General features: G+C 36.5%; 1 protein-coding gene across 8 annotated transcripts in view; it reads right to left on the bottom strand.

Moving 5' to 3' along the window:
• DOCK10 (dedicator of cytokinesis 10) overlaps nucleotides 1-16186 on the bottom strand; it is a 288876-nt gene that overhangs the window by 85522 nt on the left and 187168 nt on the right. For all 8 annotated transcript variants that reach the window (XM_060107388.1, XM_060107385.1, XM_060107391.1 and 5 more), the window contains 7 exons: nucleotides 15804-15987; nucleotides 14222-14307; nucleotides 13864-13947; nucleotides 13589-13744; nucleotides 5143-5364; nucleotides 4608-4730; nucleotides 3283-3365 (listed from right to left, as the gene is read on the bottom strand). In XM_060107388.1, coding sequence (XP_059963371.1) covers nucleotides 3283-3365; nucleotides 4608-4730; nucleotides 5143-5364; nucleotides 13589-13744; nucleotides 13864-13947; nucleotides 14222-14307; nucleotides 15804-15987 — 938 coding nt within the window. The remainder of the gene's footprint in view (nucleotides 1-3282; nucleotides 3366-4607; nucleotides 4731-5142; nucleotides 5365-13588; nucleotides 13745-13863; nucleotides 13948-14221; nucleotides 14308-15803; nucleotides 15988-16186) is intronic.

Genomic DNA, 16186 nt, shown 5'->3' with positions numbered 1-16186 from the left:
ATATATAGAAAGAATTGGGCCCATTTTTTGTGGCTTTGGAAGACAAAACATAAAAGTGTCAAGCAGTTAAAAAAAATGTGTGTGTGTGTATATATATATATGTATATGTATATATATATATATATATATATATATATATATATATATATATATGAAGAATTATCTAATCATTGGAGCTATAAAAGACAGAAAGAACCACTGTGGGACGCACTTGAGTTTTTGTCACTGGAAGGATTTGAACAGAGGTTGGACAACCATTTGTTGAGTGTTGTTGTTGTGCTGTGTGCCTTCTATAAATGTATAGATATAAGAATGAAATTTTTATTTTAGTCTTGTTTAATTTTAAAGAAAATCCAGTTTTTTACTCGGTTCCATTTGGAATGTTGCATGGGACAGAGAAAAAGGAATCAAAAAGCGTCCTGTCCTGGATTTAAGCACACATAATCTTGGGGGTGATACATGAGGAAAGAGTTTAACAACATGGCACACTTGTAAAGGTTGACTTTCTCCTGAATCAATGAGTGTACAATGCCCTCTGTAGCCATCTGAGTGCATTCTGTTTACCTACCCCAAATATAACCTCCTTTGCTATAAAATGGTGCTACAGCTGGTGCCCAAAATAAGAACATGCACCAAATTAGTGCATGTTCTAGATAAAATGTTCACAGTGATGAGTATCTGTGTGTTTTGCAGCTGGTGGGATGACTGGATCTGGTAAAAATATGTTTGTAAGCTAATTGTCAATTCTATGCTTTTTAGTGGCAGTTGATTTTAAGGGCCGAAGGGTTTTAGAGTCCCCTCAAAGCTACGTCAAGAAATAAGCTGCAATCGAGAAAATATAATAGAAAGGAAAAGGAGCCAGAGAACCAGCAGTATCAGTAGAGTATTGGAATATGTCAGCAGGCTAGCTTATGTCAAAACGACGTGAGTAGCAAGAGCCCTTCTCTAATTTGGTCAACATTTATTTGAAGCAGTTTCCACACTGTGGATGGAAAATTAAAATCGTCTTTGGTTGGATCTTGTACTTGTTTTTGTGGTTATACATTCCAAGGGGTCTAACAGGAAATCTTGAGAACTGTACTGCTAATTATTTTTTTTCAGTTACTAGAGATGTTTATGTAAATGTAAATCATATATTTATGGGCACAGATTGGTGGTGTATACTGTTTCCTGGTCTATAACCAAACCAGTGATCAGGCATTCATGTAGCATGGACTTGTGGTTTTGTTGGCTTTCCTGCCTTAGAAATAATTACTTCAATAGTTGGTAATATTATCAGCCTCCCTAGAAACTTCATCTATCTTTCCTCCAGCACATTTGACTAAGACAACTTCAAAGTAGGGATGTTACTGCTTTTCCTAACTGCTCAGGTTCTTTCAATAATGGTTAATTTTTTTACTTCTTTCTCCCACATTATTCTTCACTGCCCCAAATTTACCTGAAAAGGAGGCTTGTTTGGGTGGATATGATCTCCACAGGGACTTTTAATAATCATATTAGACTAATGGCTTCTAATAATGGCTATCTTTTATCGAATAAATATCAGTACTTGTTAATCCCTGAAATAGTAAATTAGGTATTAGAATTCCTCTTTATACATTCAAAAAAATTGAGACTATAAGTTCTTGCTAAATTCACTGGTAAATAGAGTTGAGATAGGGAACCCAGCTCTGGCTCTAAAATGTCTGCTTATAACAATACTCAGAATAATCCTCAATCCTTACAGAGAATATGTGTTCACTATTATAATTTTGCTATATTGGAATATTTCACTTTGCAAAAGGACATCCTGCCTCTACCCTCTACTTGCCCCAACTGATTATCTTGTGGGAACTGAGAATAGTTACCAACTGAAAAGTTTGACCTGCGAATTACAATTAGTTATCCTTTTTCTTGAAGCTTACAAGGAATAAAATGAATTAAGTTCATCATGAAGGGTTCAGTATTTCTAAATAATATCTTTTATTCATGCAGAATATCCTAGCATTAGTTGTCCCTGTAGGGAGAGATATTAAAGGGAGATAAAATGATATTTATGATCTACTTTATGACAGATGCCTTTGCATTTGTGATTGCACTGCTGTTCATAAGGCGGTCTTGTTAGTTTCATTCTGCAAATGGAGACCCTGAGACTCTGAAAGGAAACTTGACCAAAGCTACAATCTATAAGTGGTATCTGACCTGGACCACGTTTTCAGATTCCTGGGCCTGGTCTCTTCCTCCTCAACTTAGAGGGCTGCCTTGGGGCAAATTAATCCCTAGAGACAGCATGAGTTTACCTTGGTTTACCACTGCCCCTAATTCCACATTCCTCCTCCCTGTACCTGTCTCCAACTTTCAAAAACTACATCAAAATTATGAAAAATATTGGTGAGTTTACTCTGGCTATGCACCACAACTGGATACCGTGAGACCTGAAAATGACATAACTAACTAGTTCTCCCTTCCTTCTGGATTTTCAAGTTATTTGCATTGGGGTATAATCAACATTCAACTGGATACCTAATAGGCGCTTTTTTTGTAGCACTAAGTTATCATTCAGATTGTCCATTGCTGACCTTTTCCCACATGTCTATACCAGGCACTTCCTCCTTTAAGAAATTCATGTACTGATAAAGACACAAAGAGACTGACAAGGACAATAGTAATTGATGTTTAAACAGATCTGAAAGGCATTTTTTGTTTTTTATGTAGAGGTTATATGTCTGGGTGGATGGTTCCACCATCAGTGCCCATGCAACTCAGCATTTCTATCAGAGAGTCAACTGGTACTGAGAAATGTGGCTATTCTAGTCAGTACCAAAATCAAAGAGAGTTCAAGTGATCAATTTGATGGTTTCATTTGAACATCCATATATAGACCCGTGTTTTCTGCACAGATGAAAACGTGCAGCTGCATAAGAAATCACAGTGCTTCCATCTGAATTTTATGCGCACCAAACCCTTGGGACTCATAAAACATCAAGAGTTTGTTAGACCAAATATACATAATAAAGAAGTTATGACTTGGCTTTGATCCTACCAAGAACCCATTGCATACCTGGTCATGCATACACTGTACACATGTCATGGTCCCAGTCTATTATGAGCCAGCTTGCTAAATTATCTTGTAAAACACATGTTTCTGGGGAGCTCAAGGTGTTTTTGAAGATGAACACACTAACATTCTTCTAGGTGTTGGTATGTTAAAAATAACAGGTAACACAGATGTGTTCAAAAATGAAGCTTTCAATGCAGACAATAAATGCACTTCTATTCTGTTGGTTGCAATTGTCAACCTACCTCACCGCCCAAGCAAATGGCATGCGGTATTTCCCCAACTTGCTGCAGAACTGCCTGTTGGATTTTAGTATCTTTTGTGCATACTAAGGAAAAAAAATAAATATAAATGTTGTTTAGAACATCACTGTACAGTCCATGTAAAATATTAATAAATATTGTTCCATGTTATATTGAAACTCAGTAAAATTCTGCTTTACTGGTTTACAGATTCTACCTTGTAAAGAGACAAATGATATCCTCTGTGTTCAAACTATTGTATAACGTTTTCTTTCTTTTTAGTTTAGAAATTTCAAATGTAGAAAACACCCTTATTTTGGAATACCAACTTTTTTTCTGACTTTAAAGACCTTAAAATATTGAATGGAAAGAGTTATGAAATTTACATTCACAGGCTGTCCTGTATTTCTTTTTATTTGTTATGATAGAGGTCAGCAAACTTGTTCTATAAAGAGTCACACGGTAAATATTGGATTGGCCTAAAAGTTCTTTCAGACAAACTTTTTGGCCAATCCAATATATAGGGCTTTGTGGGCCATGTGGTCTCTGTCTCAGCTTCTCAACTCTGTTGCTATAGCAGGAAAGACAATCTTAAATGAATGAGTGTAACGTGTTTCAATAAAACTTTATTTACAAAAATAGGTGACAGGCTGGACTTGGCCTGCACTCCATAATTTGTGAAACCCTGAATTAAAGGATTCTCATAAATATGTTAAACACTGCCCTAAACTGTCACACACCCTCAAATTCAATTATTATGCATTATTTTCCCAATATACTTCTTTGTGTGGATAATATAAACTTTTTGTATTTATTTTCTATTAAAATAGCATTCAATTATTATAGAAAATATGGTAATTGAAAAAAGAAAGCAGAAAAATTGTCCTGTAATCCCACCATTTAAAGAACTTATGGTATTTTCTTCCCTCTTTCTTTCTTCATTTAGATGTTATTATAATTTGGTAAACAATTATTTTACTTTTTTACTTAGTTCAGCATAAGCATTGCTGATGTCTTAGTAAACTGTATTCCCTTGTTTTCAGTCAGATTAATCCTAACTTTTCATTATTGTTAACACTTTAGTCTTTGGGGGTTAAAGTTTTATCTACATTTAAATTTATTTCTACCAATAGAGTCTCAGCAGAAATTGCAGGATCAAAAAACATAAGCCGAGAATATACACTTTAAACATTTCCTGTTTGATACTCATTTCACTAACAAGGGAATATTTCAAGACTTACATTTATCAAACTTGATAATTCATCAAGGCAGTGTGATTTTATTTCTCAAAAGTAATTGAAATTATTTATAAAAAGATCATGCATTACCTTGTTGGAGTCTGGATTTTTAATATAAGGTTCAGCACCACTTGCAATGTTTCCCATCAGTACCTTTTCGATTTTGGCCACCAAAACAATTTCAGAATGTGGATTGCTTACAGAAAATATAGCCTATGTACAAAGAAAACAGCTAATAAGCATCTAGGAAACCACACTGAAGACATTTACAAAATTCTACTTTTTTTTTTTTTTTTTTTGCCATACGCGGGCCTCTCACTGTTGTGGCCTCTCCCGTTGTGGAGCACAGGCTCCGGACGGGCAGAATCAGTGGCCATGGCTCACGGGCCCAGCCGTTCCGCAGCATGTGGGATCTTCCCGGACCTGGGCACGAACCCGTGTCCCCTGCATCGGCAGGCGAACTCTCAACCACTGTGCCACCAGGGAAGGCCCCCAAATTCTACTTTTTTAGAGTACAGCTTTAAGGGGGATTTTTATTTGGAAAACTGCTCATCTTATGTAATCTATTGGTAAGAAAAATGGAACAAGCATTTTCCCTCCCATGATAGATAAACAAAAGTTCAACCTGCTTTGGAAATTTTAGCCATTCCTCTGGAAATCCCTTGACATGAGGTTCTTCTGATTGTCTTGGAGTGACAGTGTCTATGTTTCCATTTTCCAAAGCCACGGAAGCCCCTGAGAGCATCTGCCTGACAGCAGTGTGGTTTAGATCCACATGGAAATCAGCAGAAATCTTCCTGCTGTTTCTGAGGTCATAAAGTGCCACACTCACAAAAAAAGGCTCAATCTTTGGAGAAAAAGAAAGAATTGATGGTTTTGACATAAAATCATTACACAGGGGATAGCCTCCTTAAGTACATTATTTAATAAGGCAGTAGATGAAATACTACTATTTATATATAGTAGAATATTTCTATATATAATATGCTATATTATAGAGATATAATAGATATAATACTATATATTATATTGCATATATTATATATTTTATATATAACATATAAAATACAATATTTGTAGGAAAGTTCCCAGAATCCCTTCCACTATCAGATTCCTCAGATCCCAGAACTGTATTTCATTGGTTTCTTCATTCTACTTTTCCTGCCAAATATTCTTTTTCATACGTTGTAATACATGTATGATTCAACCTTATAAAACCTTCTAGTTATTTCCTTTACTCTCTCAGAAATATCTGCAATGTCAGTATCCCTGATGATGACTCATGATCTGACTCAGGTCATGCTTTTTGGGGCAGTAATACCCCAGTGTGACATTTGATTTTCATAGTTCATTATATCAAGGGGACAAAAAGTCAACTTTCCCACCACTTTAGGTAATATTAACCTAAATATTCTGGTCTTGTTGGTATCTTCCAGTTTTCTCCATTATAATGTCACCATTTTCCCTTTGGTAAGTGATTAGCCTTTTTGGAAATATTTTCTGAGATTACAGCAATGTCCTGCTACTCATCAAACCCAATCCACCATTCATAACTCCCACTGGAACCAACTACCACTATGATGGCTACCAATGGTGATCTTCTAGTTCCATCATTCTTTCTACATTTATTAGTGGGTATTTTACTGTAACAATGAGCTTTCCTTTATCCCTCATTTTTTATTCATATATATATTTATATACACATACACACACGTACATACATATATATATATATGTATGTATAGACTCATGGATTGCTATTTTATTCAACAAATTTCCATCTCTTACTGTTGTTATTTATAGTGATACTCAATTTGTCTCAGATTTGGTCAGAGGTACACCCTTCAGTGTAGCTCCTGTGTCTTTATGGCAGATGAGCATCATTTTTGGAGCACCTCTTTCTTTACCCAACAAGATGTTCCAGGCTCATCTTATACTTTCCATGTCCCAGCCATTCCTCCAAAGAGCCTTGGTTCCTGTTAGTGAGGGTGACACTTAGAAACCAAGATCTGGGTGCTTGTTATGCTCATTGTTTCTGGGACACACACATGTATATATACATATACACAATATTCACAGCTACAATGATGTCTCTATCTCTATCAGTACATGAATATTTTTTAAAAACTTATGGGTTCATGTCATACCTCTATTTCCAATCCAAATCCTCAAAGATTCTTTCTAGCCTTTCCCTTTTTCATATTTGTAAGTATTTCATCCAATAGTGAAAAAACTGACTCATTATCATTAATTTATTTACTAATTTGTTCAATTAGTTTACTTATTGTTCAAAGTAACCAGTCTCCCAACCATAGTAGTCATCTTCTCTAGCTATCTCCTCTGCACCAGCCTGCACAGTGCCCCAGATCCTGACAAATCCAAGGGCATGGCACCTCTGCGCCTCCATGTGGCTTTCTCCCCCGCATCATCTGGAATTATTATGCTCACTCAATTTCCAAGCCTCTGTGCAATTGCTCGCTTAACCTCTTACTACCATGCTAGGAAGGAAGAGGAAGATGTGAAGTAAAGGGAAAATGCAAAGGTAAAGAAGATGGAAAGGGAAGAGAAAGTTTCTTGCTTGAGTTTTAAAGAAGTAGAAATTTGGTAAAGGGGAAGTTATAAAGGGCTTCTAGTAGGTTGAGTGACATGGGCAAAGTCACAAAGACATGAAAAAACACAGATTTAGAGTGAGATCAGAGTGGAAACAAAATATTAGGATGCGTTTGCAGAAGATACGTTTGAGAAACGTTAGGAAGGTACAAACAAAAGGCTTGGAAATCCATTGCATGTGTGCGTGTGTTGGTTGATTGGAGAGAGGGTTCACAGGGGCATGAATAAAAGAAAATCTCCAGGTTTGGGGCTATAGGAAACTGAGTGAATGACAATGCCATTCACTAATATATAGGATGAGGATACAAAGATGAATTCTTTGGTACAGAGAATCATCTGTAGGACATTCCAGGAGCAGTTGGATATATGAGTTTTGAGTCCAGTCAAGGAAATTGGGCTGGAGATCTGAACCCAAAAGATTTGGGGATGTGGGTGCCTATTCAAGGCATTAAATAAAAAGAAGAGAATCAGAATGGTATCCTAGGAAATATGAACATGCACAGGATAGAGACTGGAGTAGGGAAAACAGCTTACAAAGGAGATGGGGGAGTGGAGAGAGATTTTTAAAAACAAGCTGATAAATTTTTTTTTAATGCTGCTAGAGTTATCACAGACACAGAAGAAGAAAGATTTCAGAAAGAAATAATTTTCAACTAGAAAAATGTCAAATGCAAGAGAAATTAAATAAAACAAGGACTGAAATAAATATTGGTTGGCCAAAAAGTTCACTCAGATTTTTCTGTAACATGGAAAAAACGAAAGAACTTTTTGGCCAATCCAATATATGTATATGTTATTATATACACAGACAGATGTACATAAATACACATATGAATAATTATATACATACACATATATGTAAATACATACATATGTAAATAACTATAGGTTTCTTGAAATGAATATACTTATAAAGAGTTTTTTAACTTTTGTTTATGTTACTTAATTTTGAATTGATGCCTCTCACCCACCAGGATTCTGTGGATAAGCATGTTATATACAAAAAATACATTGTGACCAAGTTCATCACTGTACAGACTCACTCATGCTGTGGATTTTGCTGAATGTTTAATAAGTATCTTGTGTTCTTTGAAATGCAGGATTATGGCTAGTTTATAACAGGGGTATTAGTTTAATTTCTTAATATTAGCAATAACTGCCAGCTACCTTACTGTTACAATTACACATAAAATAAAATTCAACACGTTATTTTTAAAAAATAAGACAAAATGGAAAAGTTTCATATTTTACCAATTTAATTTAGCTTAAGAAAAACACTTGGTTTGTGGCAGTGGTAGTCTGCTAAGAGTTGAAAAATACAAAATTATGTGAAAATAACTCAGGTAGGAACCCCAAACACATTGAAGGTCAAAGGAAAAAAAAATCCTTATTAAGTTTTTGTGAATTGCTGCCTTTTGATTTTCATTTCTGCTTTGTGAATGGAAATAAATTACCTACTCTGATAATCCATCAGAAATTAAAGCTCATATGGTGCTTCACTTATTTCTTCCAATCCACCTTTTCAACTTAAATGTCACATCTTACCATTTTTTAATTGGAGTAAAAATTGCTTTACAATGTTGTGTTAGTTTCTGCTGTACAATGAAGTGAATCAGCTATATGTATACATATATCCCCTCCCTCTTGGACCTCCCTCCCCCCCATCCCACCCATCTAGGTAATCACAGAGCGCCAAGCTGAGCTCCCCGTGCTCTACAGCAGGTTCCCACTAGCTATCTATTTTACACATGGTAGTGTGTATATGCCAATCCCAATCTCCCAATTCATCCCACTTCCTTTCCCCCCCACCATGTCCATATGTCCGTTCTCTACTTCTGTGTCTCTATCTTGCCTTGCAAATAGTTTCATCTGTACCATTTTTCTAGATTCCACATGTAGGCGTTAATGTACGATATTTGTTTTTCTCTTTCTGACTTACTTCACTCTGTATGACAGACTCTAGGTCCATCTACATCTCTACAAATGACCTGGTTTCATTCCTTTTTATTGCTGAGTAATATTCCATTGTATATATGTACCACATCTTCTTTATCCATTCATCTCATTGGACATTTAGGTTGTTTCCATGTCCTGGCTATTGTAAATAGAGCTGCAATGAACATTGGAGTACATGTGGCTTTTTGAATTATGGTTTTCTTAGGGTATATGCCCAATAGTGGGATTGCTGGGTCATGTGGTAGTTCTATTTTTAGTTTTTTAAGGAACCTCCATACTGTTCTCGATAATGGCTATATCAGTTTGCATTCCCACCAACAGTGCAAAATTGTTCCCTTTTCTCCACACCCTCTCCAGCATTTATTGTTTGTAGACATTTTTTTTATTAGTTTCTGCTTTATAACAAAGTGAATCAGTCATACATATACATCTGTTCCCACATCCCTTCCCTCTTGCACCTCCCTCCTTCCCACCCTCCCTATCCCACCCCTCCAGGCGGTCACAAAGCACCGAGCTGATCTCCCTGTGCTATGCGGCTGCTTCCCACTAACTATCTTGTTTGTAAACTTTTTGATGATGGCCATTCACATCTTACTTTTGAATCACCAGCTTTTCAATAAAGGGTTGTTTAGTAAAGAATCTTCAAAGCCTAACAAATTAAGTCATAGGTTTCTGAAGTTTAGAATACTGTACTTCTCTTTAAAAAAATTCAAAAACATGGTATTTTAAATGTAGCTCAGCTGTGAAGCAGTTTTATTAGTTCAGATTTTTGGAATCAATTTTTATTTTCAAAGAAATATTTTATACTCTAAAACCATCAACTTGAATTTGGTTTTCAACTGACTGACTAAAAAATTACATGCTGTCAAGTATTATTTCCCCATCATGAAAAAGTTCTTTTAGGGTGTCTTTTTAGAAGCTCATTCATTAAATGCTACTGAATTGCTGGCTCTTCAGCAACTTGGAGAAATATCTCAATTAATTTAAAAGCACGCTCACTGAGTTAAAAATAATGAATTTAAAAATAGCAACATTAATGAGTGTCACTGAATAATCACACAAAGATTTTTTAAAACAATGCCATTACATATAAAATTGCAGTTGAGTTCAGGTGAGGTTGTCTTCTCAGTTTTTCTACATTATTGTTTATAAGCACTATGAAATTATTCTTAAAACTATTTTCCTAGTTTTTAAACATTTGTATCAACTGTAAAATAAATTAAAAAGGATACAGACACACAGAGCACTTGGAATTGACTTATTCCTATGGCCTGACACATAAGAAAGGGCTCACAAAAGCTGCTCTTTGAATTGCATGTGTTCTCTTGCCTGGCGAGATTGGCCCAAATACACACATTTAGCTTCTGAATATGGGCTTTAGTATAAAGATACGAAGCCATGTGGAAGGAGCCATATGCCCCTGGCACTGGAAAGAAAAGCCCATTATCTTTGAGTTTCTGTTTCTAAATTTGAGTTTTTAATCACACTTAAGGATGTACCCGGTCAAAAAAAGCATTTATTTTTATTTAATAAAATTTAGATTAAGTGACATTATAATTTAGGTTAAATTTTCCTGATATTTCCAAATATAGTTTCAAGAACTAAGTTTCTAGTTTTTTTTTTTTAACTCCCAAATGAAAGTATGTTCTGATTACTGCTCCTAACATTTTCACTTCAAGGAAGTTTTTTCTGCTATAGTCATCCTCCATGTGGCCACATCTACCATGCTGCTCTCTGGCTTCATGTTATTCAGCTTCTCAGCACCATTCCACATAGCTGACCCTTTCTCTCTTGGCATCATGACCCACTCTTTCCTGGTTTATCTCTACATCCATGACCATTCCTTCTGATTCTTCTTTGGTCACTTCTCTATTCATCCATTAAATGTTTCCTACACACATAGAAATTCCTACATGATTCCCTCTAGGTCACTGCCTGTACCAGACTTCCAAACTTGTATCTCTGTTCATGCCATTCCTTTGAGTTCCAAACTTGTATTTGAATCTGCCCACTGGCCATCTCTATTTGGATATCTAATAGGCTGATTAAGCTTCACATATCCATAATGTACTTTTTGGCCTGTATCCCCCAAATCTGCTCTTCCTCTAGTCTTGTCCTCTTAGTAATGGCACCACCATGTGTCTAAGTGTTTAAAGCAAAAACTAGGGACTCATCCTTCAGATCTCCCTTCCCCTTATCCTGTATATGCAATGTATCTGAAAAAACTGTCAGTTCAATATGGAAAACAGCAGTCAAATCCCTCCTCCTTGCCAGCCCTAGTGCAAGCCATGATGTGAACTATAGTAATAGACTTCTAACTGCTTTCCCTGTTCAACTCTTGTTTCCTCCAATCCATTCTTCCAATGGGATTTTTTAAAAACACAAATTAGATCACACCACTTTAATGTGCTTTAAACTCTTGAATAGCTTCCACTCACACCTAGGATAAATCCAAACTCTTTGCTACAGTTTATAAGACCCTACCTACTCTTAGCCTAATCCACTGCATCTTGGTATGCCCTTCCCCTCACTATCTCCTTTCAGTTCTCAGAACTTGCCAAGACTTGCCTGTCTCAGGGCATTCATGCTTGTTCTTTCTTCTGCTTGGAATCTTTTGCCCTGACCTGACGTTTTATCCTTCTCAACCTTTGGTCTCTGTTCAAATGTCACCCGCTCAGAGAGGCCTCCCATGGCCCCCCATCTACAGCAGCCTTCTTCCCAGTTCCTCTGTATCACATCTCTTTATACTGATTTATTTTAAAGAACTTTGCACAATGTGCAATTATCTTGTTAATTTATTTGTTTCTTTATTTACTTCGGTCCTTTTCCAAAAGAATCTAATCTTCAAGAGGCTTGAATCTTCAAGGGACCTTGTTGATCTCATTCCCTGCTGTTTCTCCAGTACTTAGAGCAAGTCTGGGTCTAGTAGGTGCACTGAATAAATGTTTGTTGGAGAATGAATAAACTCAACTTCAACTCCTTTCAGTCTCACATAACCCATTGCACAGTTACAGTTATAAAATATGAGGAAGCTTCATTTTGGAGGAAGATTCTTACTGGCAACAAATTTCAATTACTTGTCAACAAGAATCTCACAGGTAACATTGAAAACATCAATACATTGCATGCATTGTACTTACAAATTTCAAAGCAATTTCCCACATATTAGAATAACAGTTATATTTAATGTAACAGTAATATTTAATGAATGTTTATTATGCTCCGGGCACCATATTTAATCTTCACAATGGCTATTTGAAATTGTATTATTATTTTTCCCATTTTCAGAAGAGGAGACTGAGGTTAAGCCACTTGCCCAGCATGGAACAACTTGTAAGTGGGAAAGTCAGGCATTTGTTACTTGATTCTCCTTATTCTCCTGAGGTCCATAGCATGTACCATTGTCCTGCTATTACACCAGGAAGAAGGAGGCTTAGACAACCAGTGAGGTGCCTGAAGACCCAAGAGCAGTAGGTTACAGTCTTTCGAAAGAGTTCACCCATTTTGCCAGCTACTCACTGTCAAACTAACAAGGCTCGTTTTACTACATCATAAATAAAGGCATGTATGGGATTGTGTGTGCAATCTGCAGAGAAAACTTAATGTTGTTTCTACCTTCTAAAGGCAAATGTGGCTTGTATCATGGATCTGGAAATAAGTTTTCTTCTTTAAGGTGAAAGATGACAATTGAGGGATGCTTTATTAGAAATGAGGAAATAATGCATTAACAGAGAATGAAAGGGAACACACCAATATATTAACAACGATTTTTGATGTTAGGATTATGAGTGCTTTTTATTTCCTTTTTTATAGTTCAACCTTTAATAATATTTATGCTCACAAAATGTCTCCTTCCCACACATACATTTACAATTAGTATAGAATTGTCCACTAGAATACTAAGAACGAACTCTCAAGAGAGCCCACTTGGTAAGAAGAGTAATCTTGTATGGATTTAATGAGCACAGTGATGTTTCCCAAATATCAGTGAAGCACCTTTTTTTTCCTACCATCTACATGTATTATTTATTTAATATTTATATAATATTATTTTACTTGATTCACTATTTAGCCTTGTCATAAGCAGTAGTAGCTGTGAAAACACAGGGTTGATTTGCTCATTATAAATATTCTCTAATATACATGAAAATTAACATATAAATATTAAAATAAAAATATCAATTTAAAAGCCATCTCAAGTTCCAAGAAGATACAAACAATATCTTTGGAAACTCTGAACCACTGTGCTGATTTAATGGAAAGAACCCTAGAGCATAATCCCTTCGATAGTCCTTTAAGTTAAAAGGGATATTCTATGGCAGTATATTGACAATTCCACTTCATAACATGCATTTTTTCATGTGGAAAAATGCTGTCAATCATACCCTTGGTACAATTGAGGGTGTGAACTCAGTGCCTGGAAAGATCAAGAAGTGAATAAAAGATTTTAACGAGGGTGGTGTGATGTTGGCCAATCTATAGGATGTAACAGAAGAGAAACTTACATTTGTTACCGGATCGTTTTCATTCTCTGTAACACATCCCTGAAGATTTAAGTTGAGAGCTTTACAAATGATCATGATTCTCTTGGCAGCTTTTTCTTCAAATGGTTTGATCACAAACTCAGGTTCTAAAAGATCTTTCTTCTGAAGTTTCAAGCTCTAAAAAAGTTTGGAAAGTTTTACTCAACAAACACTCATCATAAGAAAAGAGATTCTAAATTATAAACCACAACTGTACAAATCAATTTCATGTCTGCTTAGAGAGAATTCCGACTTACATCTATATCTGGATCCAGCAAGAACAGATTTAACCTCTCCGTGTTTCGAGTTGCTTTGACAATCTCTTCAGTTTCTGTGAGGTACTACAGAGAAAATTGTGTTAGTTCTTAGTATCCAAATAGCCAGAAACTTACAGCCCAGCTCCATCCACATGGCCAAGAAATAGCCCCTCAGTATCAGCACTGCTTTAATATCATCCATTAACACTCCACAATCTTATAGAAACATGCTTTTGTTTTTTGACTGTTGTCTTTCTTAGTCTAAATCTTAAAAGAAAGCATTGATATCTTTTCCATGAAAGCAACAAACAATAAGTAATTCGAATTTATTTTCATAGAAAAATGTCAGCTTTATTACTTTTGTGAAGTCTGGGTGTAGGTTGTTCTCTGAAGAATCTGTTTCCTCCGGTGTGCATTCACAAGTTATAGAATTATCCAGGGAATCTTGAAAAGATAGAGGAAGACTGGGTTATTAAATAGTTCTCATGAATCATTCATTTCTCTAGCCTGTGACATATAACAACTGGGTTAGACTCAAGAGCGATGGGGGATGGATATTGATGAGGAGATGCCTTCACTGTGTCCTGGCTCTAGTATTCCATATTGTTAGATGAACTGGGCCTGGAAATCAGATGTCCTGGTGATCAATTTGGGACACTCTCCATGACACCATCCTGTGCCCATAAGAACTCTGGACCCTTACAATACTACATTTATACTTGAGGTTGTTTTGTCTCAGTTCCTTAATGCATACTAAAGTTTTCTTATATATGAATATATTTTGGATAATTCTGACTCTTAGGCCATCAATGTAAAACCCACATTCTAGCTTCAGTTAAACTCTCTAAGACTCTGTAAACATTAATATTCTAGTTGATTATTATTAAGCAAATCATGAACGTAAAACACTTACTATGATATATAGCAGTTGTATTAAAATCAACCATAATTTTCTTCCTTATTATCTCATGACTCTCTCATATGATACATAGACTATCAGAACTTAAAGACTTAAAATAACATATCATGTATTATGAAAAAATGTCTTAAAGTAATTTTCCTTTAGGAGTGACTGACTCTGAAGGTGAACTTGTCTTCGATGTGGCTATAGACCTGTTTTCTCCCCTACTTTTCATCTTTTCTTTCCTCTCTGTTGTTCTCTTTTTGCCTAGCCTGGATTAGAATTATATGAAAGAATTAGGACAGGCAGAAAAAAAATTTGTCTTATAAAAATCTCTAACACCATGCAAAATTTATGGAACTTCCACAACTAGGCTGATCTCAGTGGGGTCAAAAGCACATGTGAAAGATGCCTTTCAACTAAAAGGAAAGAATGCATATTTGCCATTACAGAGTATTATGTTCATTAATTAAATTTAATGAAAGGCTATAAAACACAGAATCTCCCCTCTAACACCCCATCAGACATGGGTGTATATATATATGTGTGTGTGTGTGTGTGTGTGTGTGTGTGTGTGTGTGTGTGTGTGTGGTACGCGGGCCTCTCACTGCTGTGGCCTCTCCCGTTGCAGAGCACAGGCTCCGGATGTGCAGGCTCAGCGGCCAAGGCTCCGTGGCATGTGGCATCTTCCCGGACCGGGGCACGAACCCGCGTCCCCTGCATTGGCAGGCGGACTCTCAACCACTGCACCACCAGGGAAGCCCCATGGGTATATTTTTAATACCGCTGACCAATGGTTCTTAACATCATTTGCCGGATGTCAGCCTCAAAGCATTGCCAGGCAACTCAAACTCATACCTCTGTGTGGTGACTCTCACTATTGAGTAAAAGTAAAGGTTTACGGGTGATTTCCTGGAGCGAATAGCTCAGGGTTGGAAGAGCTAGACCTGACAGCTACCAGGGTTAGTAGCAGCTGAAATGAACCAAATGCGCAGGTCGCACTTCGCGAGGGAAGGGCGGCGGGTCTGCAAGCGCTCACCCAGCCCCAGCTCCGTGAGCTCGGTGCTCCTCCTTCCCTGAAGGGGCCCCTCAGGACTGATCTGCAGGATGCGGCTGAGGGTGTGGATCCATTCATCCATATCTGACTCCGTTTCAGCCGCCAGCACAAAATAGGTCAGGTCATTCATTTTCAATTCAAAAGCATATTTTCTTAGTCTGTTATTCTGTGGCATGAAAAGAAAGAAAAACACCAGATACCAAGTCTTAGAGAGTGGGAGACGTTTTTTATGGGGTCTTTCCTCATGAGTAGGTGACATCAAGGAGATCTTCCAAAACAGGACAAAAATTTAGCTGGATAAGAATCATTTCGTTTGTACGAAAGCCTTTTTGTACGTTTTTCTTGATTGGCTTATTTATGTTTTT

The sequence above is a fragment of the Mesoplodon densirostris genome, chromosome 8, assembly GCF_025265405.1.
Source record: "Mesoplodon densirostris isolate mMesDen1 chromosome 8, mMesDen1 primary haplotype, whole genome shotgun sequence".
In the NCBI taxonomy this organism is placed as follows: Eukaryota; Metazoa; Chordata; class Mammalia; order Artiodactyla; family Ziphiidae; genus Mesoplodon; species Mesoplodon densirostris.
Note: the sequence above shows the minus strand (reverse complement) of the source record. Positions and strands in the feature narration are given on the sequence as shown.